General features: G+C 38.9%; 1 protein-coding gene across 3 annotated transcripts; it reads left to right on the forward strand.

The window, feature by feature from the left end:
• Window positions 1–437: 437 nt before the first annotated feature.
• CTLA4 (cytotoxic T-lymphocyte associated protein 4) lies at window positions 438–19517 on the forward strand. Of its 3 annotated transcripts, none has more exons than XM_055345380.1 (4): window positions 438–483; window positions 16125–16472; window positions 16944–17053; window positions 18307–19517. In XM_055345380.1, exons 1-4 carry the CDS (start codon window positions 456–458, stop codon window positions 18409–18411), a joined length of 591 nt encoding a protein of 196 aa, XP_055201355.1. In that variant the 5' UTR covers window positions 438–455; the 3' UTR covers window positions 18412–19517. The 3 variants fall into 3 exon arrangements, with proteins under 3 accessions (XP_055201355.1, XP_055201354.1, XP_055201356.1); XM_055345379.1 differs by lacking the exon at window positions 438–483 and adding an exon at window positions 13361–13522; XM_055345381.1 differs by lacking the exon at window positions 438–483 and adding an exon at window positions 13548–13630.
• Window positions 19518–24163: the final 4646 nt, after the last annotated feature.

A 24163-nucleotide genomic window follows, 5' to 3' on the forward strand; every position in this document is an offset into this window, starting at 1 on the left:
CCACGGTCTGGTTTCAACCCAACTAAACTTGGATAGTTTAATTTAAAAAATAGTGACTAGAAAATCCCATCAATCCTTGGAATACAATAGCACCCTCCTAAGGACAATGAACCCAAAGGAAAAGCAAGTATGGCATATTTCATGTTAGGTTTGCCAATGAAGTAAAGTTATTCTAAAATAAAAGTATCAGAATTTATGAGTGCTAGCCTCTTCAGAACATGATCTTGGCATCCAATCAGCCCTATTTTTGTCTCATATCTCTATCTCGATCAGTTTTCTTCATCTGGGTTCCCAAATGTCTTGCTTCACCTGCAGGCCCTATTTTACCTCAGTCCTAACTAACGTTTTAAGCGTTTTTAAAATTTTCAGTCCTTCACTGAATGAGCCTTAGCGTTAGTCACTATCCAAGACTTAGAAATAATGAAGCTCTGACCACTGGACTCTCACCCTGGGAAATGGCTACTGGGCTCCTGTCATACTCAGGTAAGGTTTAGCATTCTTCCAAGTCCCTTTGCTGATATCTCAGAGGACTGAGTTTCTGCTTTGAGCCTGTTGAGTGTCTTGCTCTGTCTTACCTTCTCCTGAAGCCAGAAGCCCTTACCTGACCTCCATCTTTTTACTGTGGGGCCTGAGGCTCATCAGTCTGTCGCAGACCTTCTGAATAAATATCAGGCTACTATCTACCTAGATGCCTACTTTTTGTACTCTACTCATTGTGTACAATCTCTTTTCTTTGACTCAGTGCTGTTACTTAAATCGTGTCTTGTGAAGGTTTGGCATAACTCACCATCTGATCCCCCAGAGGCCTGAAACTCAGCTGTAGTTCTCCACTAGAAATGAATAATGAGAGAATCAGCCTTCTTCTCCACTTCCACTTACTTTGTGTGGCCATGGAGTAGGATCACACTGCCCACTCAAATCCAAGATGCCCATCCCTTGTTCTACTGCTGCCACCATTACTGAAAATGTTCTTGTATTCAAAGGCCTGTAGCACAATCCTTCCAACATCTCCAAAGGCAGTGCATATTTGTTGTTTGAGAATCTGATATCCCCACAACAACAATGTCCTCATTATCTGAGGAACGTTGGTCACCAAAACCAAGATATGATCATAAAGTAATAGGACACTGCATTTTTTCCCTCTTCCATAAAAATGAGAATTATTCCAAAGAGGCATCCCCAGGGATTTTCTGAATAATGACAGTATCACTGGAAAAATACAGTCTTCCAAGATGACATATTTAAAGTCCTGCAGTTATTTGAATTTGCAGTTTTATGTATGCTCACGTCCACATGAAGACAAATCAATTGAACCTTTCCCCACTGAAAGTTTTTGTTTTGTTTTGCTATTTAGCTATAATGGGCTGTGGGGAGTCAGTTAGCCTTACATTTTCTCGGGATTCTCCTTATGACACCTAGAGGCATCTTCTTTAGTGTAGAGCCTCCTGTGGGAAAGTAAAGCTGAACTTCTTTCTCTTGTTTCTTTCTGCCAGGGAATAGGCTGGGGTGGTTGGGAGCCTTCGACTGTACTCCTATAGCACAGAGAGAAAAGTACCTTGAAGGAGGAATATAATTCTGACAGAGAGGAATTGGCCAGATAATTTTAAAAATTTCTTAGAATTCATTCTTTGATTTTTCCACCTCTGTACTCTCAAGAATGTATCTAATTTGTATTACTGAATATGGGAATTTCTAGGAATCTCTGATATCTGATTTCAACAGGGTTTCCCTGTGATGCCTGAAATCCATCTTAAACTGAGAGTGATCTGTTTGAATGATCTCCTTGGTGTGTCTTGTGTGATTTCTGTCAGTTAGAAACCAAAGACATGCATTTAGAGAATGCAAAGTCTGCAGTGGATATGAAGCCAGGCATATCTATCTGCATGTGAGGATCAGTTTCTCCTTTTTACAATGAATCAGAGGTCAAAAGATGGACCTTAAAGTCCTGATTCCCATATTCAAGATCTCAGTGAATTAGGGCCTGCATAGCTCAACAACATTAAATAAACTTATCTTCCTCTTCTAAAATTTACCCCCTAACATCTCCCTCCCATATTGATCACATAATCCACTTATTTGCATCTCCAATAACCATGCACATAATATTACTTATCTCTGGGGAAAGGAATGTTTTTCTTAATGTGTACAATATTTTTCACAGTATTCTAGGGAAATTAACAAAGAAGTGCTTCAGATTATTGTGATGCCAGTGAGGTAACAAAAGTAGAGAAGCTGATGGTACAATATGTTGCACTGGTGAAATTGCTTCTTTGGTTGATATTTCAGAAAACTAGAGTTCTCTTATATACTCATCTTGGATTTCAAACCTCTGCTTGAGAAAGAAGAGGCTAAATTCATATCATATGGTCTTCAAACTTCCCCAAAACAGAAATGTTTGAGTTCTGATGAACTGATAGTGTTCTATAAATAAAAACACTTTAATGTTTATTGTTTGTAATATATAGTTTTCTAATCACAAATCATACACATACATTTAAAAGATGGAAAGTAGAGGTAGATAAAATAAAAAAAATAAAAATTCTATAATAATCAGTTAGCATGCTACTATATTTAATTCTGCATGTATTTTCACTTTATTTTTACAAAATGAATCATATTCTAAATATAATTTTCTAACCTGCTTTTTCCATTTACATTTCACAAAGGGGAAAATATACAGATGAGAAAATTAAACTCTAGTGAGATTATATGATTATATGATGAAAGTGATTTCCATTTAGGTAGCATTAGAGCTACATCTACAATTCAAAACTCTGAAATCCCATGTAACCATTTTATGCATTTTACTCTTTATTTGCCATAACCAAATCTGAAACAATAAATCAGAATTAGAGTGTGAAGAAAATCTTATCTTCCCCTGATGTGTTTTAGCTTGGCTGAATGTTTGGTAGGAAACAAAGTAGTAAAGATCTATTGGCTCAGAATTTACTGAAAATACCTCATAGAAAATGATTTGTAAATTTTACTGATTTGTTTTCAATCTTCAAATTGAAGTCTGCATGCAGGAAACAACCAGGTTTGAGGCATTGAATCTTGGTGACATCCCAAACTCCTATAAATCTATAAAAAAAAAAATCACTGTTTAACCCAGTGTCATTGAAATATGGTTAAATCTAAGAGTTTCCTGGCTTAAGTTGGTGACTTAAAAATAAAAAACATTTATGCTGCAGTAACTTGAGTTAAAGACTTTTTAAAAAGGTTCTAGGAGTCTTATCAATCACAATCATTTTATTTGCTAAATTTAGTACTGAGTGACATTATCTGTACATTCTTTGTATAAAAACATCTAGTAGAGCATCTTTTTTGGGTTTTGTGATTTCAAGAGGTTTTTGGAATTTTATGAAAGTTCCACCCACAATCAGAACCAATGTTGTCTTATGGCTGATTAATTCTGTCAGATGGGTCAGAATTGATATTTCTTTGAATATATGCAAATTATACTTCATTTAAAGTTTCTGTTTTGTCTTTCTCTCCTCCGTTTGCTTCTCATTTCCCTTCTTTCTTCTCATTTTCCTCTTTACTTCCATCCTCTTAAAATAAAAATCTTGACGATTTCCCCCCAGTTTTTCTTTGCTATGGGAGATACTGAATTCAATGAATGTATTCAGATTTACAGAGTACATTCACTTACATAGACATTTTATGATGCTAATTAAAAGAAGGCCTGGATATCTAGAGAGAGTCAGAGAATTTGGAAGTAATTTGTTTTTTCAAATAAAAACAGTGGTTACAAATGATAAGAAAAGAAATTGCATTTGCTCAACAATACTTACCACCATAAACTTACTGAATTTGTCCTGTAAATCAAAATAATAAATTCCAGTACCAAAGATTTAATTTTTTAAAAATCAGCTTCCTTTAGCTTTTTTGTATCATGAATTAAAAATTTCTAACAACCTCATATGTTCTTCAGTACACATTTGTCTATCTTATCCAAAGGGTGAAATGCAGGGCATGTAGTTAACTGATGCTTCTTGACCTGCTTATATTTTGTGAGAACAGGAAACAAATGTTTGTGGTATATTTTCCTTGTTGATATTTTTTAACCAAATAACACAAATGGCCAGAATTAAAAAGTTTGCACGAAGGGTAGGAACCTCATATGATCTAATGAACTTAAATAATGTTGAGAAATAACCAAAATACAAGCAATGCATTTTTTAGGATTTTAAAGTCAATATCATTTCTGTAACATGATTCTCTTAGATAAGCACAGAAGCTGGGTTCTATGTATGTGCCAGACAAAAACGGAAGACACGTTTTGTTTCAGTGCATTACTCTTACAGCCTTCAGCAGGTCCTGATGTGCTCATGTAAGTGAAATTATTTAGTTTCCTGCTCATGGTTGAGGCTCTGGGACAGAGATTTTCCTTTTAGAGCATAATCCATGATATGGGGCCTGCTAAGGAAAGCTGCTAAATGCAACCAGCTGCTCCTAAATTATATTCTCCTAAAACACACTTGAATAATACAGTTCACTGAGCCAAAATTTCCAACATGGCCTCTCTCCATCTCATTTAGTTATTCCACAACTGAGTAACCTGTTAGAAAATTGTGCCCAGGGAAAGGCAAAGCCAAATGATCCATATCTCAGATTCTGGCTGGTTATGATTCAGTGTGATGTGTGGTCAGAACTGTAGATGATGAGGAAAAACAAGAATGTTTCTCCCTTGCCTCAGCCAGTTAATGATGCATTTACCAGTTCATTCTTTTTATACTTGGAAAGAAGCCAACTTGGCTACAGATTTTGTCCAGATTACATTCAGAGAAGAGCAAAAAGCATGGCCAATACATATTGTAAGACCAACGGGATGCTTTCCAAGATTGCGAATGACAATTGAATCCATCAGTCTGACCATATTTGTGTGTGTGCGTATACATATAAAATTTACCATTTTAAACATTTTAAAGTATTTAATTTAGTGATATTTAGTATTCACTAAGTTGTACAACCATCATCACTATCTAATTCAAGAACATTTTTATCACCTGTACTCATCAAGTAGCCACTCACCATTCCTGCCCCTCCCCACAATCCCTGGCAATCAATAGTCTGCTTTCCATCTCTAAGGACTGGCTTATTTTAGATATTTCAAATATATGGAATCATATAATATGTGGCCTTTTGTGTCTGGTTTCTTTCACACAGCACAATGTTTTTAAGATTCATCTGTATTGAAGCAGGCATCAGTACATTCATTCCCTTTTATGGCTGTGTGATATTTCATTGTGTAGATATAGCACATTCTGTTTATCTATTCGTCAGTTGATGGACCCTGGGGTTGTTTCCAGCTTTTGGCTCTTGTGATTGGTGCTGCTATGAGACCATAAGTTTTAATTTTTACTCAAAATTTGATTTGCTGATTTGTGTTTGTAGGCACCTAAAACCTACCAGGAAGTTTGGTAGTGCTGGGTTTCAAGTTGCAAACTTGCAGGAAATTAGAGCCAGAAGCCATGTTAGTTTAAGAGGTCTTGGGAAGATTGTGAAAGATGGTGAAGTCAAGTGAGTAGAGAATTTGAGTTAAGGACTCTAGAGCCTCGTCTTGGTTCTGCCACCAACAGGCTGTGCATGTGATTTTGCATAGATCATTTCACCCTCCAACTTGGGCCTTCGTTTCTTCATTTACAAATGGGAGAACAAAGCTCACTAATGTCTCTTTTAGGATTCAATGCTTGTAATAGGCTGTGTGAACACACTGTGTTCCTTCTTATCCACATTTCTCCACCATCACAACTGCTACTGCTACTGCTCACACTGCAAAGGGGTAAAGATGTTTCTTTTGTATGCTTAAGGTGTGAATATAACAGTTTCCTATGAAATGGAGGCGTGGAGAAGGTCATGGCCTGAAATCATTCAAATGCTGCAGTAGCAGTAGGTCTAGAAATAATACGGTTCAAAATATGAAAACAGTGATTGTCTCTGTAACCAAGAAACTGAAATAAGTGCTTGAGGCTGAGATTATACCAGCCACAAATATCATGGGGAAAATAGATCCTGTCAAATGTTTGACACTTCCAGTGCTACTCTTTCGAGGGAGCATGTAACTCTTTGGTGTTGGGTAGGTTATTCAGCATTAAAGAAAATTTTTAATAACACTCCAAGCTTTCCTACTGCTTGTGCTAAGGCGAGTAAACAGACTTGTGACATTTGCTTTGTAAAGTAGAAATGATACTGGGCTAGCTCAACTTGTTCCAGATGGAAATCAGGTACACTCTGAGGGCACCATTCAAGTGGGGTGAGCTGGGGTGCATCACAGGTCAAATATCAGACTATTTACCTTTCCTTTTCTATTTCTTCATGATGATAAAGAAATAAGATCTAGAAGCACAGGAATAAAATCGAAATGTGTGAAATGTGTGATTCTTGGCAAGTCAATGAACTTCTCAGCATCAGTTTTCTGGTCTGTAAAATAAAGAGGTCACCAATTTTGAAAACACTTACTCTTGTGTTTTGATAAAGCTGCTCACCCCAATTATTCATGGCTGGCTATGTTGTAACAGGGGTGAAGGATTAAAGAATAAAATAGAATCCAACTTTAATTTTACTTTTACTTGTGGGAACCTGAGGAGATTGAGGGATAATGGCTAAAACCAGAAATATAATAAGAAACCATTATAGATAAATAGAAATAAGATATTCAAAAGGTTTTAAATTATATAAAGTAAGGAACTTAGACAAATAAAACACAGATTCCCCCTACAAACTCCTTAGACCACAGTTGACTTTGTCATATATTCATTCAAAAATATTTATTTTCATCTCTACATATGAAAAAAGCTCTGACAGGTGAGGATTAACCTTCAACTGAAGCAGCTTCAACATTTCATTTTGTCATTCAGATCAGCAAATAAAATTTAGCTTCCCTGACACCTCTTTCCATTTTCCTCCCAGCGAGGGGACAATGTAGACTGAAAGGCCAACAGGAATTGATTCTATTTCCCCACAAAGGGGTTGTTGGAAGGTCTACAGCTCAGAAGTATCCATTTTTACCTGATTTTATGATGTAGATGACAGTTCCTTAGGGATTGAAAATTAGTCTACCACGTTTATTTAAGTGAGTTCTTGTCCAGCCCATATTTTCACCCTTTAATGGCAATGAAGCTAAAATTTCTTTCCAGTCACTTTGCATATCATTTCCTTTCTCTTAGCTCTCTTTCGAAGTGAGATGATTGACAGGTCCTTCTTTAGCAATCACTTGGGTAGATGATTTTCTTTTTCCTTTGAAGTCGATTTTGAAAGGAGTTGTACTGTGATGAGCTAATTAGCACAAAAGCAGAGTATATAACCTTAATTAGGCATGATAATAGACTCAACGTAATGGGATGTCCTGAAACTGCATGCTATGCAAATATTAGACTTTTCATTCCTCCCATTACATCTGAAACCATCAAGCAAAGGATGTTTTGCAGTATGTACCACAGTCAATGCCAGGTGCATGTCTTTCAACAAAAGGTCGGTTTTTTGGGTGAACTCGCTGGGGAAAGGATAATATGAGGAGGTTTGGGGGGGAAATAAACTTAAAAAAACTGAAAAGTCCAATTAAGCTCAGAAAGAGCTTTAAAAATCCAGAGGAGTTATACAATTAAGTAAAAATAATCCAATTACTCTACCCAAACTATTTCTCATCTGGAATTCTAAACACACTTTACTGCTGGCATCACTGTAAATTATGCAAATCTCGAGAGATCATTCAAAGCCAGTAACCACTAAGAGTACTACAAAACCAGTCTGGGGTTTGCTCAAACTAGTAGGATATAGGAAGATAGCAATAGGAAGACAGGAAATGAAATCACAGTGAATCCTCAAGTCCTAATTTTAGCCAATTATTTTCATTTCCTTTACCACCAATCCCCTCCTTTTTTTTTTTATTAGAGTGGTAAAACTAAATAACAAAATTGACTTTCCCCTTTCTACCCTGAAATGAAAATATCCAAGGATGGAGTGCCCCTAGACATTTCAGAATTCAACCACTGAATAATTGAGAACTCACAATATATAATTCTCAGATTATGTCTAGAGTTGTGAGTTTTCAGAATCAAATAGCTTATTGGTAAGTTATTTGGTTTCAGATAGTGATCGGAATACTGATAGTAGCAAATAGTGTGTATTAGAATTGTCAATCCCTAACTTAAGTCTGATGTACCATCCCTTCATTAGAAATGATAATGAAAGGGTTTATATAACAGCTGAAGTTTGAAATCCATAGTTTTCTCTGTATTTAATATGTAAGTTAACATTTACCAAGCACACACTGCATTCTAGGCAGTTTTCAACATTTTATTGGCATAGTCTCATTGAATCATCACAGTAACTCTATAAGATAGCTAACCATAATTAGCTATATTTTACAGAGGAGCAAGCTCGGGATCAGAGAAGTTCAAAAGCTATATCCAAGATCATATATCTAGTAAGCAGTAGAGTCAGGATTTGAACTCATGTCTGACTCCAGCCATGCTCTTCACCACTGTGCTGGGCAATTAGTGTCTCAGTCTCCTGATCGAATCCTTATCATTTTCCCCAGAGCTGGAAGTGAGATGGAAGAAAAAGAAAAAGGATTGAGACCTAAATTAAAATGGAGAAATTCTTCACCACCTGTTATGTACAAAGGAGACCCTAGTTGGATGCTGTATGTGAGGGAGAAAGTATGAGTATTGTGGAAATAGAATTTGAAATAAGGGAGACAGAATTGCACACAGTTGACTGTAATTAATACAATATGTTATTACTGTACCTGAGATAATAGGGAAAAAATAAGTACTAAAATGGGAAGGAGACCAGGATTTAAATCCAGTTTTTGCCACTATCAGCTGTGGGGACTGGATCAATCAGGGATTTTGCAGGAAAACAGGTAGTTCAAATAAGAGATTCAGCAAAAGGACTATTTTAACAGGTATAAGGAGGGTGAGGAACAGAAAATATTAATGTACGCAGATGCTAGAAACACTGGAAGCTTGTCCACTCCCAGGGCTGAAAGGACCAAAGGAAGAAACAGTGAAAACTGGCTCATGGGAGGGGTAGGGGGTACCTGACAAGAGCTGTACTGTTACTGCCAGAGATAAGATCCTGAATCTGGGAGAGAGCAAGGAAGAAATACCCTGACCTCCTTCCCCTTGCCTTTGGATCTTCTTTGGGTACTTCCTATTTGCCGATCCCTCCCAGAAGCCAGTCTGCCAAGGAACCCAGTGGTCCACGGGGGTCTGTCTCCCGGGTGGAAAATAGATATAAGGAAGAGGGAATGGAGAATAGCCCTGAGCAAGTCACTTCTCTCTAAATTACATTTTGCTTATCTGTGGTATAGTGCCTACCATAACAATAGTGGCCTTACAATTTTTACTTTCAACTCTTTATTTCAATCTTAAAATAATTTATAAGAATAGTGCCATGAACACACAGATATACTCTTCACTTAGATTCATCAATTGTTAACATTTTGTCACTGTTAATTCTTTTTTTTTGTCAGTTAATTCTTTTTCTCTTTGTAATAACACAAACATACACACATAATCTTGCTGAGCCATTTGAGAGTTATTTGCTGACATCTTGAGACTTTACCCCTAAATACTTAAGTAAATATCATGTAAAAACAAGATGTTTCCCTATGTAACCCCAGTTTCATGATCACACCCAGAAAATTTAACAGCATAATGTTATGTAATTGTCAAATATAGTCTATATTCAAATTTCCCAAGTGTCTCAATTAACAATTCTAAGTTGTTTATTTTTTTAACTGAGGATCATACATTGCATTTTGATCTAGAACAATTTTCTAGTTTTTTTTAATCTTTCATGATATTAACATTTTTGAAAAATTATAGGCCCATTCTAAAGGCCAGTTATTTTGCAGAATGATCCCAATATAGATTTGCCTAATTGTTTTTTCCATGATTAGACTCAGTTAATGAATTTTGTCAGTCATACTACAGAGGTGTTGTATTCTCAGAATATTATATCTGGAGTCACATGATGTCAAAATGTCTCATCATGGGTAATCTTTAGCTTCAGCACTTGGTTAAGGCGGTATCTGCTAGATTTGTCTATTATCTTATCCCCTTTCTATTTATCAAGTAATCTATGGAATGATACATGTGAATATATCTTTTTCACCAACATTGTTTTTACCTAATGTTTTTCAAAATGATTGATTTTTCTTGCTATTGCAGAAATAGTTTCATGAAAGTGTAATTAGGGTACCTGGCACTTCTTTGAAAGTTTCTATTTCAACCCTCATGCTTTCTTATATTAAACTGTTTTCATTCATTTATTCATTTAACAAATCTTTATACAGTGTTAATCTGTGAAGACTGGCCTGTGAAATTTTCTTTTTTTTTTATTTTATAAATTAATTTTTATTGGTGTTCAATTTACCAACATACAGAATAACACCCAGTGCTCATCCCGTCAAGTGTCCCCCTCAGTGCCCGTCACCCATTCACCCCCACCCCCTGGCCTGTGAAATTTTCATCAGTGGCTTTATGGTTGCCTAAACTAATGTCTTTAGCTTAGATCTTTCTCCTGTGTTCCAGACTATATTGGCAATTATTTTTGAGTCTCTTCATCTTACCATCTCTATAAACTCAATGTGCCCAAATGGAACTCACCATCTTCACTTCCTGATCTGCTCTTCTTATGTTCCTTATTCTAGGAAACTGTACTTCTGTTTTCTCAATGACTCTAGAAATAAAAAGGACTCCTATTTCTTGAATGTCCAGATACCATAGTATATCTTTTATGCATGCTATATGAATTATCTCATTTAATCCTTGCAATAGCCTTCAGATATTGTCACTATTTTCTGTAGGACACTGGGCTCCGAGTCCTAGATCAACCTAGCAAAGTCTTCATGCTAGGATTCAAATCTAGTTCTCCTTGATCTTAAATTTTTTGCTTTAGTGTAGTAATTAACAGCATCACTGGCTTCAAACCCTGGCTCTACCACTGACTATGGGGGATTGGATAGATCTCAAGTCTCAGTGCCTTGGTTTTTTTCTTTCATAAATTGAGAAAAACCATAATCCCTGCCTTGTTGAGTTGTTTTGAGACTTGAGTGAGATAATATTGACAAACATTTGAACGATTCCTGGCAGCACCACAGTACCTTCCAAGCCATAAATCTGGTGTTCTCCATCTATTCATTTCTTTTGGATTAGTCCCCTCAGGAAATTTGTCATCACTGTTGTCATTGCCTTAGTTTTGACCAGGAATTGGCAAACCATGGTCTGCAGGCCAAATCCAGGCTTTACCTGTTTTTGTACATAATGTTTTTTTTAATTGGGGTATAATTGATATTGTGAATAATGTTTTATTGGAACAAAGCCATATCCATTCATTATGTATTTTCTGTGGTTGTTTTCACGCTACAACAGCAGAGTTGAATAGTGGCAACAGGGACCATAAGACCTGCAAAGCCTAATATATTTACTGTCTGCCCTTTTATGGGCCAACTCCTCATTGCCTGGTTTTCCTGGTTCTATCTACTCCTTTTCCTGTGTAAGGGGGGATTTTCCCTAGGATTTGAACTCAGACATGCTAATTTTCTCCTTTTGGTGCATTGGCCTTCAATGCTAAGAACATTAGCTTTCAACTACTATTGATTCCCATACTAGATTTGACCTCTGGCCACAACAAGTGCTTTATGCCCTTTCCAATCTTGACACATGCTATTCTTTTTGTCTCAATACCCACCCCTTGCTCTTGTCCTCATTAATAAGCTCAGGTTTTACTTTCTCTGAGACACACTTTCTGACTTCCATAGGCTAAACCAATGGCTTCTGCTCCTCAGTGGCTATGTGACATGCTTCAATTCCAGCATTTCTCTACTCTATCATGATCATGGGTTTACCTATCTGCCTCTGCTATTTCTGTAGGCTCCTCTCAAAGGCCTGAACATACATTTTCCAGTTTTGTATCTTCAGTGCCCTCTCTGGGATCTGGCCCTTAGTAAGATCCCATGGGTTGCTTTTGCCTGCTAACATTTCAGCTGGGTTTGAAGGCTTATATAAGATTGGGGGGAGGGGTATAAAAAAGGGCCTCAGGAGAAGCTCCTTGAGGAGCTGTCATATTAGTTAACTGCTGGAGGAGAAGAAGGAGGTTTGGATAGGATAATGGGAGAAAATAGGCATTGGAACAGCATGAGTAAAGTTGATGAGATCTGTAAGAGTTATGTTGGACAAAAAGAGGAAGGGGGCATGTGAAGAAATGCTGGAAGCCAGGCTAAAAAGAGAGGCATTAGGCCAGTATTCCACAGAGTGTCCTCTTCTGTGCTGAGCTATATGGACAGTGGGAAACCATAAAGGGCAGGAATAGGCAAACACCATATTCCATGCTGTAACTGTCTGTTTGCCTGTCAGTCTCCTAGAAGTCCCTTAAGGCATTAACTGCATTTTGTTCAGTCATCTTTCAATCTAAGTGCATATCCCATATCACTGGCATATCACAGGTTCTCAAGAAATGTCTCTTTCATTATTGAAGTATATAAAAACTCCTCAGTATTAAGTGAGGTAGTCCCCAATGTTTAGTATTCTCTTACAGGATGAACACTGGTCCTGTTTACAGTTTTCATAAATTTAAGAACTTCAGTCATATTTAGCCTGAACTCTTGGATTTTATGCTTGAAGAGTTCCCTTTAGAAAGAAAAACATGTCTCTCCTCTTATGGAAGGTTTGAATCTCTTGGATCATTTTGGCTGACTTTTTTTGGACCTTTTCCAACTCTATTTTGTCTTTGTTAAGGCTTTTAAGAATACCTGAATTCTTTCCTAATCTGCAAGCCAGAGGCAAATTCATTTATTTCCCATGATTTGGGTATTTTCTCTCAACAAAATGCTAAATGGAGCTTAGAGAAGTAAACTCTTATTTGTAAACCTGCCAGGGATGGTGAATGCAGAGCTTTTATTAATGATGTTTATGGACTAAAGCTGTCACGGGTCAAGGGCTCAGACCAGCAGCTTAGCAGCTTTGGAGATGTGAATGAAGTAAATTGGCTGGTTAAAGATGCCTAGATAATTGGACAAATTGGGACCTAGGAAGACTCCTGCACTCCAGGAAATTCTCCAAGTCTCCACTTATCCTCAAAGTGAACAAGAAGCTTCAGTTTCAAATTGAGTGCATTTTCCATCCATGGATTGGCTTGTTTTGTTCAGTTTTACTTTGAGTGTTTGAGGTTATCTTTTCGACGTAACAGCTAAACCCACGGCTTCCTTTCTCGTAAAACCAAAACAAAAAGGCTTTCTATTCAGGTGCCTTCTGTGTGTGCACATGTATAGTACATACCTGGGATCAAAGCCAGCTATATAAAGTCCTTGATTCTGTGTGGGTTCAAACACATTTCAAAGCTTCAGGATCCTGAAAGGTTTCACTCTGCTTCCTGAAGACCTGAACACTGCTCCATAAAGCCATGGCTGGCTTTGGATTCCGGAGGCATGGGGCTCAACCGGACCTGGCTTCTAGGACCTGGCCCTGCACTGCTCTGTTTTCTCTTCTCTTTATCCCCATCTTCTCCAAAGGTGAGTGAGGCTTTTGGAGGATGAGGTGGAGGAGGTGTTTCTCCCACCTGTGTTTCATTTCTTTCAGCAGTCAAGGACAGTGATTTATAACCAAGCCAGAAGCCAAAGGTAAGACTCCAGCCTCCTAGCTCGGATAGCTCTGTATTCTAGGGCAGGCAGGGAACAGCTGGCAGCAGTAAATAAGCAGAGATACATCTCATAAGGAGCACCAGGCATTGACGAGGAGCTTAATGAATATATCTGAGTTGGTTTGGGAGATGAGCAATTTCAGACATTTCTGTAAGATTGGGAAGAAAATACTGTAAAGTTAAGTGACTTAAGAGAGGAAAGGTATCCCTAGCCCTTCACACGTTTAAGTTTGGAATCAGGGTGAACTCAGGTATTTCCTTTTTGCAAAACATTGATTTAAGTGAATCTTTTAAGTTTCTTTCCTACCCAATTTAAGATTTTAAGATCTTCTAATTCACTTTTATAAATGAATCCGCTTGTTTAAAATTTAAGCCTTCTTTACCCGGTTCAAAGTTTTAAGGTCCTCAGTCAATTCTATAAAATAGTTCGCTAATTACTTAAAAAGAAAAACAGTTTGAAATTGTAAAACAAACAAACAAACAAAAGAAATAAGGGGAGAAAGAAAGAAAAACAAAGAAAGCCATCAGTCTGTTTGGCGTAGGACACTTAATTTCCATCTAACCTATCTGTGGACTTCAGATACAGATTCCCCAGGTTTCAGATGAAATAAAACTCTTTAGAGGTTGATGCCAGGTTTGCTATAGGACATAAATGATGAGCATTCTCACTGAATTTCAACCTTTACCTCTCTCTAGACCATCTCAGTTAAGAAACCATGTAGTTTATATGAAATATATTAGCTGCTCGAAAGATATTTGATGATTAAATTATTACCAGATAAGAAGTATTCATATACACTTTCCTATTCTATATGTTTTGAGCATGTAAAGATTAAATACTCTTAGAATAAATTATCTTTATTTTGTAGAAAATTTATCTCAACCTTTAACTTAGTTTCTCCCATTGAAAAATGAGTGTGACCAGATTTAGTGGTGATAACTGGGAACCTGCCTGGGGGGAGGGCAGGAAACTTGGGTCTTCAGGCTTAGCATCAATACAATAAAGACTATTGAGTGCTCATATGGGCAGGTTCTAATGGAGACTCCCAGGAGTTTATAAGCCAAAGGCAGATGTTGCAAGAGGTGTAATTAGTGCACAAAAAACTTTATTACAGGGTGGAACTTGATTAAATACTGCAATGGAGTTATAACAGTGTGAAGAATGCTCAGAGGATGCTCAAAGGATCCTCTAATAGACAGGGATGATATTTGGGGAAAAGACTGTTACCTATCCAGCCAGGGCTGCTGGATTAACACTCTCAATGGCTGCTACCGTACTATTCTCTCTTCCGAGGACAGATGTTGTCCAGTGCAGGTACTTGGGAGAAAGGACTAGTGATAGAGTGATTTCTATAGAGTGATTTATACACTCTAGAAACTCAGACTGGAGTGATAGGTTGGGATTGGATCATGGAGGACATAAAAAACACTTTATTTGTTTTTGCAATCAATGGTATGTAAAGCATCAAAGGGTTTGAGCAGAATGAGTGACATGGTTCATCCGAGTTTTGAGTGTCACTGTATGCTTGACTAGAGAGGGGCCAGGTTAGTTACAGGAAGGTAACTTGACACAGGCTATCATTTTTTAGATGACAGAAGCCTTTTTGAATGGAGAGCTGGCCTCCTTTGTCTTGTAGAAGCCAGGAGAAAGAACAAAGAAGTATGAAGGTGTTAGAGTGAAGAAGGGAGAGTGGCGGAAGAGGTGGTGGCGGTGGCAGGGGAAGCCCACAGAAGTTAGCAGCAGGGTTGCCTCAGCCTACAGAGGAAACGACCTGGTACCCTCTGCTCTGTGGCTCCCTTCATTTATTAGCATCCCTCCCCCTGATAATAATGCCTGGGAATGTAGCAGCTGGCACAATGATCCAGGGTTCAGCCACTGTGGCTGATAGGGGTACAGGGCCAAGGAAAATGTAGGCAGAGGTTTGTGAGGTATGCATTGAGGCAAGATTCTATACTTCAGCCTCCAAAATTTCCCCTACTACTCTTTTTTAATTTATTTTTTATTTTTATTTTTTATTTATTTATTTTCCCCTACTACTCTTTATAGTTCCTGTAATTCTATGATAACCCTAGAATACCAGAGGCGGAAGGCACCTGTTATCATCTGCCTACCTCCTACTGTGTGTGAGGGAAAATGAAGGTTACAGGGGAGGCATGACACATATTTCAAATCACATATTTCATGGGAGGGTCAGGCCTTCAGTTTGTCACATCAGAGTACTTTCTGCTATAGGAAACTCTTGTCCAATAAGAAAACGCCTTTTGGAGTTTAGCTGGAAGATAGCCAAGAGATTGAGGGGACAGGTGGGGGGAGAGGGAAAGGATGAGGAGTGCTTGTTGAAGGGAGAGAAGCGCTAAAGGTGAAGCTGGAGGGTACCCATCAAAGATCAACTTCTGCTAGCTGGAGATTTTGCTTGAGCCTGGTTGTGGGTGATCATGAATTTGCTGAGTTCCCTCTAATTTTCCTTTATTAGGGATGCATGTGGCTCAGCCTGCAGTGGTTCTGGCCAGCAGCCGGGGTGTTGCTAGCTTCGTGTGTGAATATGGGTCTTCAGGCAACGCAGCCGAGGTCCGGGTGACAGTGCTGCGGCAGGCTGGCAGCCAGATGACTGAAGTCTGTGCCGCGACATACACAGTGGAGGATGAGTTGGCCTTCCTGGATGATTCCACCTGCACCGGCACCTCCAGTGGAAACAAAGTAAACCTCACCATCCAAGGGTTGAGGGCCATGGACACGGGGCTCTACATCTGCAAGGTGGAGCTCATGTACCCACCACCCTACTATGTAGGCATGGGAAATGGAACCCAGATTTATGTCATCGGTGAGCAAAACCATATCACTAAGCTGACCATTTTGCTTTGCTGTCCTCTTTGCATGAAAACAGTTTTGTTCCTTCAGGTGGTTCATTTTTAGGATTATGGAAATTCTTTTTAAGAATTCTTTGCCATACCACACATAGTCTGGTTAACATGGGTGTCAACCCAAACAGCATTCTGACTAAAAATAAAATGGTTTGGGGATAGTGTTTTTTCTACTAGAGGTTGGGGCCCTCATTCTGGAATGATAATCATCGTGAAGTTTATCAAGGCCTTGGGGCATTGATAGGACATTCCTGGGGAAGTGACTCCCATTAGACAGACTTACCTGTGAACTAGCAATACTATTTAAAGGTGGACACCAAGGTTGGAAGCTCTTCTAGAACCTCTTCCTTTTCTCACCAATGGGGACAGGGAGTAGGGCCCTAAAGTTTAAAGAGTGTTTCAAGGAACCTCTGCTTTGTTTTCTGTCACAGATCCTGAACCTTGCCCAGATTCTGACTTCCTCCTCTGGATCCTTGCAGCAGTCAGTTCGGGCTTGTTTTTTTATAGTTTTCTTATCACAGCTGTTTCTTTGAGCAAAATGGTGAGTGCAGTGCTGACAACATACCACTTTTGGTGGGGATGCCTTTAGTGATAGCGACTGACCAAATGACGCTGTTGAGTTCAGTTTTCTTGAGATGAAGCAATAAATGAAGACCAGTGGTAAAGGAAGGACAGTGGTAAAGAACGCACTAGAACCCTTAGCATTGGCCTTTGAGGTTTCAGGATGACTAACATTTTAGATGAGTGTGTTTGACATTGAATGTTTGTGTGCTCCTCAACAGGGTTTCAGTTTGAGTAACCATTTGAACAACACAGGGCAGCTGTTTTGTTCTTTGTCTTCAAGACAATTGTACCTAATAACTCTGAAACATAAGATTAGGTTGGGCAAAATGCTGCTATAGAAGACCTCCTGGATGGATTTTATTCTCCCCCTTAACATCCCTCTACTTCCCCTGGAAGCCATCTCTTGGTGCTACCCTGCTTGTGCCACAATTATCAAAGCTAGAGTTGTCCACACCACACCAGGCCGGGGCTTCCTGTTATCCAGTCTGCTCAAATGGGAAGTCTTGCTTTCCCCTCCAGCCCAGTTTTTATTTATTTGCAGTTGCTTGTGGAAGAGATGTAGGTATGGAGTTAGGGATCCTGTCAGGCTTTCCTTCTGATGGTCCCTTTCAACCGCCTCTGCCTATGGTTGTCTTTTTCACCACAAACTCTCCTTCCTTGCCTCTCTTCTTCTCTTCCTCCACCTCCCCTCTCCCCCAACTCAATTCCAAGATCCTCTGCTCAACTGTTCTATTGCTGTAGATTCTTCCTACCTCATTTGCTAGAAACTGTCACATAGAACAGTAGACTAGAATCTCAATTTACTGAGGTGATAAAAATTGGGAACTAAGGCAGACAGACAAAAAAGTAATAAAAAGTATAGAAGGAGTGAAGATGAGAAATACAGCTCTAGAACAGAATAACTGAAGTTTATTATCTTATCAAGCTCTTCTCCTCACAGATAAGATGTAGTCATTTACCATAGATATTTTGGGTGTTCTTTCTAAAGCTTTCTCAAAGTCTCTTGCAGCAGTGAAAATGATTACTATTTTACATCAATAGCACAGAGTGATTTATCTAAAGTAAATTATAAAAGCTAAATCAAGAAAATCTCCTGGGGCTTATAATTCTGTACATGTGCATTCATTTTTTCCAAAGGAGTGGGGACCAATATTTGTTGAGTCCTGTTATAGCTAGAGACAGCTTCTGTATTTCTCAATAATAATTACTGCTTCTTTTTGTGTTTGGCAGCTAAAGAAAAGAAGCCCTCTTACCACAGGGGTCTATGTGAAAATGCCCCCAACTGAGCCAGAATGTGAAAAGCAATTTCAGCCTTATTTTATTCCCATCAATTGAGAGATCATTATGAAGAAGAAAGAATATTTTCCAATTTCCAGGAGCTGAGGCAATTCTAACTTTGTGCTATCCAGCTATGTGTACTCGTTTGTATATTTTGGGGCGGGGTTTCATCTCTCTTTAATATAAAGCTGGATGCAGAACCCAAATGAAGTGTACTACAAATTCAAAGCAAAGGTGCAAGAAAACAGAGCCAGGATGTTTCTGTCACATCAGATCCAATTTTAGTAAAAGTATCACTTGGGAGCAATATGGGGATGCAGCATTAGGACATGCGCTCAAGGATATAGGTTAGGGAGTGGTGCGGTCCAAAGAAAGCAAAGGAGAGAGAGTCAGGGAGAGGATGATATTGTACACACTTTGTATTTACATGTGAGAAGTTTATAGCTGAAGTGACGTTTTCAAGTTAAATTTTTGTGCTATGTTATTTTTCATAAATGTAAAATCACATGAAGACTTTAAAAATACTCACATGGCTATATTTTAGCCAGTGATTCCAAAGGTTGTATTGTACCAATATATATTTTTTTATCTGATAGTATTATGCATGGGGGCCACATGTGCTTTTGTGTATTTGCTGATGGTTTCAATATAAACACTATATGGCAGTGTCTTCCCACCAGGGGCTCAGGGGAAGTTTTATGGAGGGATTCAGGACACTAATACGCCAGGTAAAATACAAGGTCACTTGGTAACTGGCTTGGAAACTGGATGAGGTCATAGTTGATTCTTGTAGACGCGTTGGGCTAAATTGGTGTTGACATGTGCTTTGGGCTTTTATGTTAGCTCCTTTCAAAGATTTGTAAGGGAGTCAAAACTGGTATATCTGATTTAACTCCATAGAACACCATCGTCAAGTAAACGGCTCATTCCAGGAGTCTTGTTGGTATGAACTTCAAGGAAGGTCTAGTTTCACAAGGGCCCCAATTCCTCGCTCATGGTTAATGCCATGGGCAGAAAACAGCAGCAGGTGGCAGAACAGGGTGATGAAGGTTTCCGAAAACAAACACTGTTGGTGTTTTTTTAACTCACTATTTTCTGTGAAAATGTAACAACATGTATAATATTTTTAATTAAATAAAAATCTGTGGTGGTCATTTTCCAGAGTTGTTGTTATCTTCCTTGTATTTGAATATTGTCTTCGAGGTTGCTTTTAATGGATTCATCTGGCAGTTGATGGAGTCTCCATTATTATGAATACTGGGAACAAATTGACAAAAAGGCAAATAATGCTTCATAGGTCAGCTGCCACCAGCCATTACCAGCAAGCCATTTTTGGAAGGAACTGAACTCCTCCTCTGTCCTTTTGTTTCTTCACAACTATTTGAAATATAAAGCAGGTTTACTGCAGATAATAGCAGACCTTCAGAAGTCACAGAGCATTCTTTCTAGCACAAATTCTTCATCTCTTTCTTGCCTACAGATTTCTCAGCTCAACTCCTACAGTTGCCATGGCAACTCCTGTGTTGTCAATCACGTTCCTAGCAGCCATTTGATCTGCTTCCATGGTAAAAGGAGCTTTCCTTTACGGCTTCTCAATGGACTATTTCACACATGGGGGGGGGGGGGAATATACCCGTGGTCCTGTGTTGCTATCAGCTGACAAACCTGAGCCTGGCCCACTGAACCCTCTGTGATTCTTGGTTAACCAATATGTGACCTCAGGCTACTTGGTTTCCTTTCAAGTTTTCATATTCTTGACCTCTATATCCTGTTATTGTCTTGTGAAATGATTCTCAGTGTGGCCAGGGACCACCTATAACTGAATCAACTGGGTCACTTACTAAAAATGTTGATTCCAGTGCCTAACCTCAGATGCATTGAATCAGAAGCTTTGGGTTATGGGGCTCTCCCAACAAGTTTCCCAGTGCTTCTTATACTCATCAAATTTTGACAATCACTGGGTAGATAGCCCCCGCCCCTCTTGCTCACTATAGTGCACATGCACTCTCTCTCCCTTTTTTCCAGCAGGTGCTAACAAACAAATGAGACAGTACATAGTGAGCATTCCATAAAGATTTTTTAAATAAAAATGAATGTGTCTTTCAAAATACAGTAATCACAGTTACCTAGAAGGAGCTCCTACTCTGTAGAAGACTGTACCTCTTGCTCTCTTGGACTTTGATTAGAAGCCATGAAGAAACACACAATTTAGGAGCCCCAGTGGATAGTGTGATACCATTTCTACTTCTTTAAATATCTTTAGAGAGATAATCCTTTTCCATATTTGATGGAAAATGTAAATGACAGAGAGGGCCTTAGACAGAAGACCTCTCAGGTTTCTTTCAGACATCATTAGACAATGGACTACTTTGCATAAGGTTAATATCTCCTCTACTGCTCCCTGAAATTCTACCATTAGCTATTGAGGTAAGCATTGCCCTCTCTACTCATTATCAATTTTGATTGTTTTGTTTTTTAAAAAGATTTTATTTATTCATGAGAGAGAGAGAGAGAGAGAGAGAAGCAGGCTCCATGCAGGGAGCCCAATGTGGGACTTGATCCTGGGACCCTGGGATCACGCCCTGGGCCAAAGGCAGGTGCTCAACTGCTGAGCCACCCAGGGATCCCCACATTATCAATTTTGAAAAAAATATAATCTTGCTTAAAAAAGTTTCCCCTGTGGCAGAAGAAAAGGGCAAGAACGACTGTGACTTGGGCTTCCACTCAAAAAGGAGAAAGCAAGTGGGGGAGTTTCTGGGTACCAAATGAAAGCCTGTTCTGATCCCCATTTTCTTATGAGAATAGATCCTTTACCTGCAGTAATCAGAGAGAATCACTGTTCCCAAATCAGAGGAGCAACTTTTTCAGGGCATGTCAAGCTTCATCATTATTGTCAATTCTGGCACCAGGGTCCTAGGGAAGCCCAAAGATTCCACTCATCTAAATAGGGCTTAGTTCACCACGGAGAGGAAGGCTGGGCACCATTACCCTTCTCTCTGGAACCACTGGTATCAGATAGGAATGTGGATGACAAAGGGAACATGGTAGAGTGACTAGTGCTGCCTGAGTCAGCCTCTACTCCTACCAGTTCCCAGCACATATCTCTGCTCACCTCCCTTCTTCCAACATGGAACTCTCATTTCTGCCACTTTCTGTTTCCCTATTCCTCAGCTCCAAATATCTCCAGCCCTCATTTTCACATCCAACAAGACTCATCTCAAATTCTGCATCCAGCATCAGATCCACTGACATTTCAAGCCCACGTTGATCTCTCCCCTTCTGTTTCATAGCTATACTTGGTTTCATCCCTAATAATTTCAAATGTGCATGTCTTTTCTCCCTAGATTCAGTGGGAACTCCTCCAAAATAGGAATCATCACAGCTTTAGGCACAGAGAAGATGCTCAAATAATGTATTGAAAAGTTGGGGAGCTAGGACGCCTGGGACTGTCTTCTATGTAGAATCTGGCTGTGTTTTCTTGGTCTCAGTCTAATGTCTTGCTTATTTGATCAGCAGAACTATGTGTGGGTCAGTCTATCACTTGGCTGAAACCTTCAAGACTCTGGAATATGAACTCCAGCTGGCTACTCTACTTCACACATTTTGCTTTTATCTCAGTCCAGTCTTCCAATCTTTTTTTCTTTTATAATTTCTTTTGAGAAGGGAAAGGAGATGAATTCTCATTGTTACTCCCTTTCTCTTTTTTTTAAACCGTAGGTTGTTGCTAAAACTGACTATATTTTTATACTGAGGCTGAGCCTTCTTCCACCCTCACAGTGGATACCCAATTTACTTGAAACTGAACTTGCAAAATGTTGATGTCACTGTGCTGTAATTGGAGCCAAGCCAGTTAAGAAGTTTAAGAGTTTATAAATTTAAGTTATTGTTTTGGGAAGTCTCAAAGCAAAAGAGAAAATGGTTTTCTCTGGAAAGTTACTTCGATTGCCTCGCTTCTCTTTTTGCACCTGGTTAGATATGTGACTCAGGTGCCTTGGGGGCCTTGTTTTATTTATTTATTTTTTCTTATCTTAGGTCAATTTTATCCAGTCTGACCAGCAAGATGACATACCCTGTTGATGGAGAGAGAGGTAAGGTTTTTTTCCTTTCTCCTTTTTGTGACCTTGCCTGCAGGTTAGGATAGTAGTCTGTTGTAGGTAGGTTTGCCAGATTCAGCTTGCCACCCCCAAACAAAAAAAACCCCACAAAACCCAAAAAACAGGATGTCTTATATTTGATCTGACAACTCTATCAGCAAGAAAGTTAATACACCTAATGTGGTGTGAATAAAACATTCTGGAGACCCTCCCCAGAAGTTTCTGGGCAGGAATAGCCTGAGGGTTGCTGCTGTTTCCATTCTAACACATTTTCTAATTTTCCTGTTCCCATTCCTGGGTGTGTGGGGGTCTGATACCCAGTGTTGCTGGGGGCTAATGGGTCCCACAAAGGGGATAGCCATTAATTTTCTAAATATTTTTCTTAGGAGATTTCAACCTCCTCTGGTCTATATGGTTAGAAGTCTGGCATTCAGACCCTTCTTGAAAATCTTTGCTTTCCAGGGTATACTCTAGTATAGCTATTCTTACATTTATTGTGTACAGTAATTATTTGGAGTATTTGGAAAAAAATGCAGATTGAGGTGCCTCAGATCCAGAGCTTCTCATTTATAAAATTGGAAGCAAGATCTGGGGATTTAAATGCTCCAGTAAGTCTTTGGATCATATTTTTGGAAGCCCTGGTCTAACTCAGGAGCCTATCATCATAGACGATTAAGACTGGAGAAGAGATTTGGGAATTATTTTTACATTTTATAAGAAAATGAGGCTCAGAGACATTAGGTTTGATCAAGGCTGAGAATCAGGTCTCTAGATTTTCATATCAGGGCTGTGCAGTGGGTGACACTATGAAGCTTTCCACCCAGGGGCTGTCCTGCAATATCACCATTCCAGGCTACCCTAGAAAGTCTGCTTTTCTTCCCACCTCCACCCCAGCCACTTTGGGTGATCACTACCATTGTTTCTGGCCTGCTGTCAGCTGTATATCTTTTCTAGCTCTCCCTTAACTTTCCAGGACACTAGTGAGAGTTTCAGGTGATGTAGCCTGTCCTCAGCAAACCTACAGAAGAATGCTGCAGAGGAAAACAGAAAACAAACCACTGCCAAGAGTTTGCCAGCAATACCAGCAGTATGCTGAGAAAGCTTCCAGATTCTGCGGGAAGTCATGTAACAACTCAGTGAAATGATATGTGCTCTTTTTTATCACACACAATCAGGTTGCCATAGCAACCAACAATGTTTTAAAAACATGATATTAGTCCCACAAAAGAATATTATCTATTTGAACAAAAAGAGACTCTCTCTGGGAGAAATTGTAGGAAATATGCTTCAGGAAACCATTTCAAATTTTAAAAAGCAATACAAAATGATTTCTCGTGAACAGTACTTTTCCAAGGATGTTTCCTTTTTCTTCTTGCTTCACCTTGACAATACTTTAGTCCATGCTGCAGTCATCCCACTTTAGCTTATTTTTTTCCAACTTGTTGAAAATGAGTCTTGCTTTCCTTCAAGTTAACTTGAAATGCAGACAAAGTTTCTAGCTTCCTATAAACTTTTTTTTTCCCCTGACACATCAAAGTTACCACTAACCATGACTGGACTTCGAAGACAGGAAGTTTGGATTCGTGAACAAAGAGCAGCATTCTTTAGTATTGCTCTCCTGTTGAGAAAGCTGCCCGTGGTGGATATGGTTCATAAGGTCCTTATTCTGAGTGAAGAGGGAAAAGAAACCAACTTTCATACTGCATAGGGGATAC

The sequence above is a fragment of the Nyctereutes procyonoides genome, unplaced genomic scaffold, assembly GCF_905146905.1.
Source record: "Nyctereutes procyonoides isolate TBG_1078 unplaced genomic scaffold, NYPRO_anot_genome, whole genome shotgun sequence".
NCBI lineage: Eukaryota > Metazoa > Chordata > Mammalia > Carnivora > Canidae > Nyctereutes > Nyctereutes procyonoides.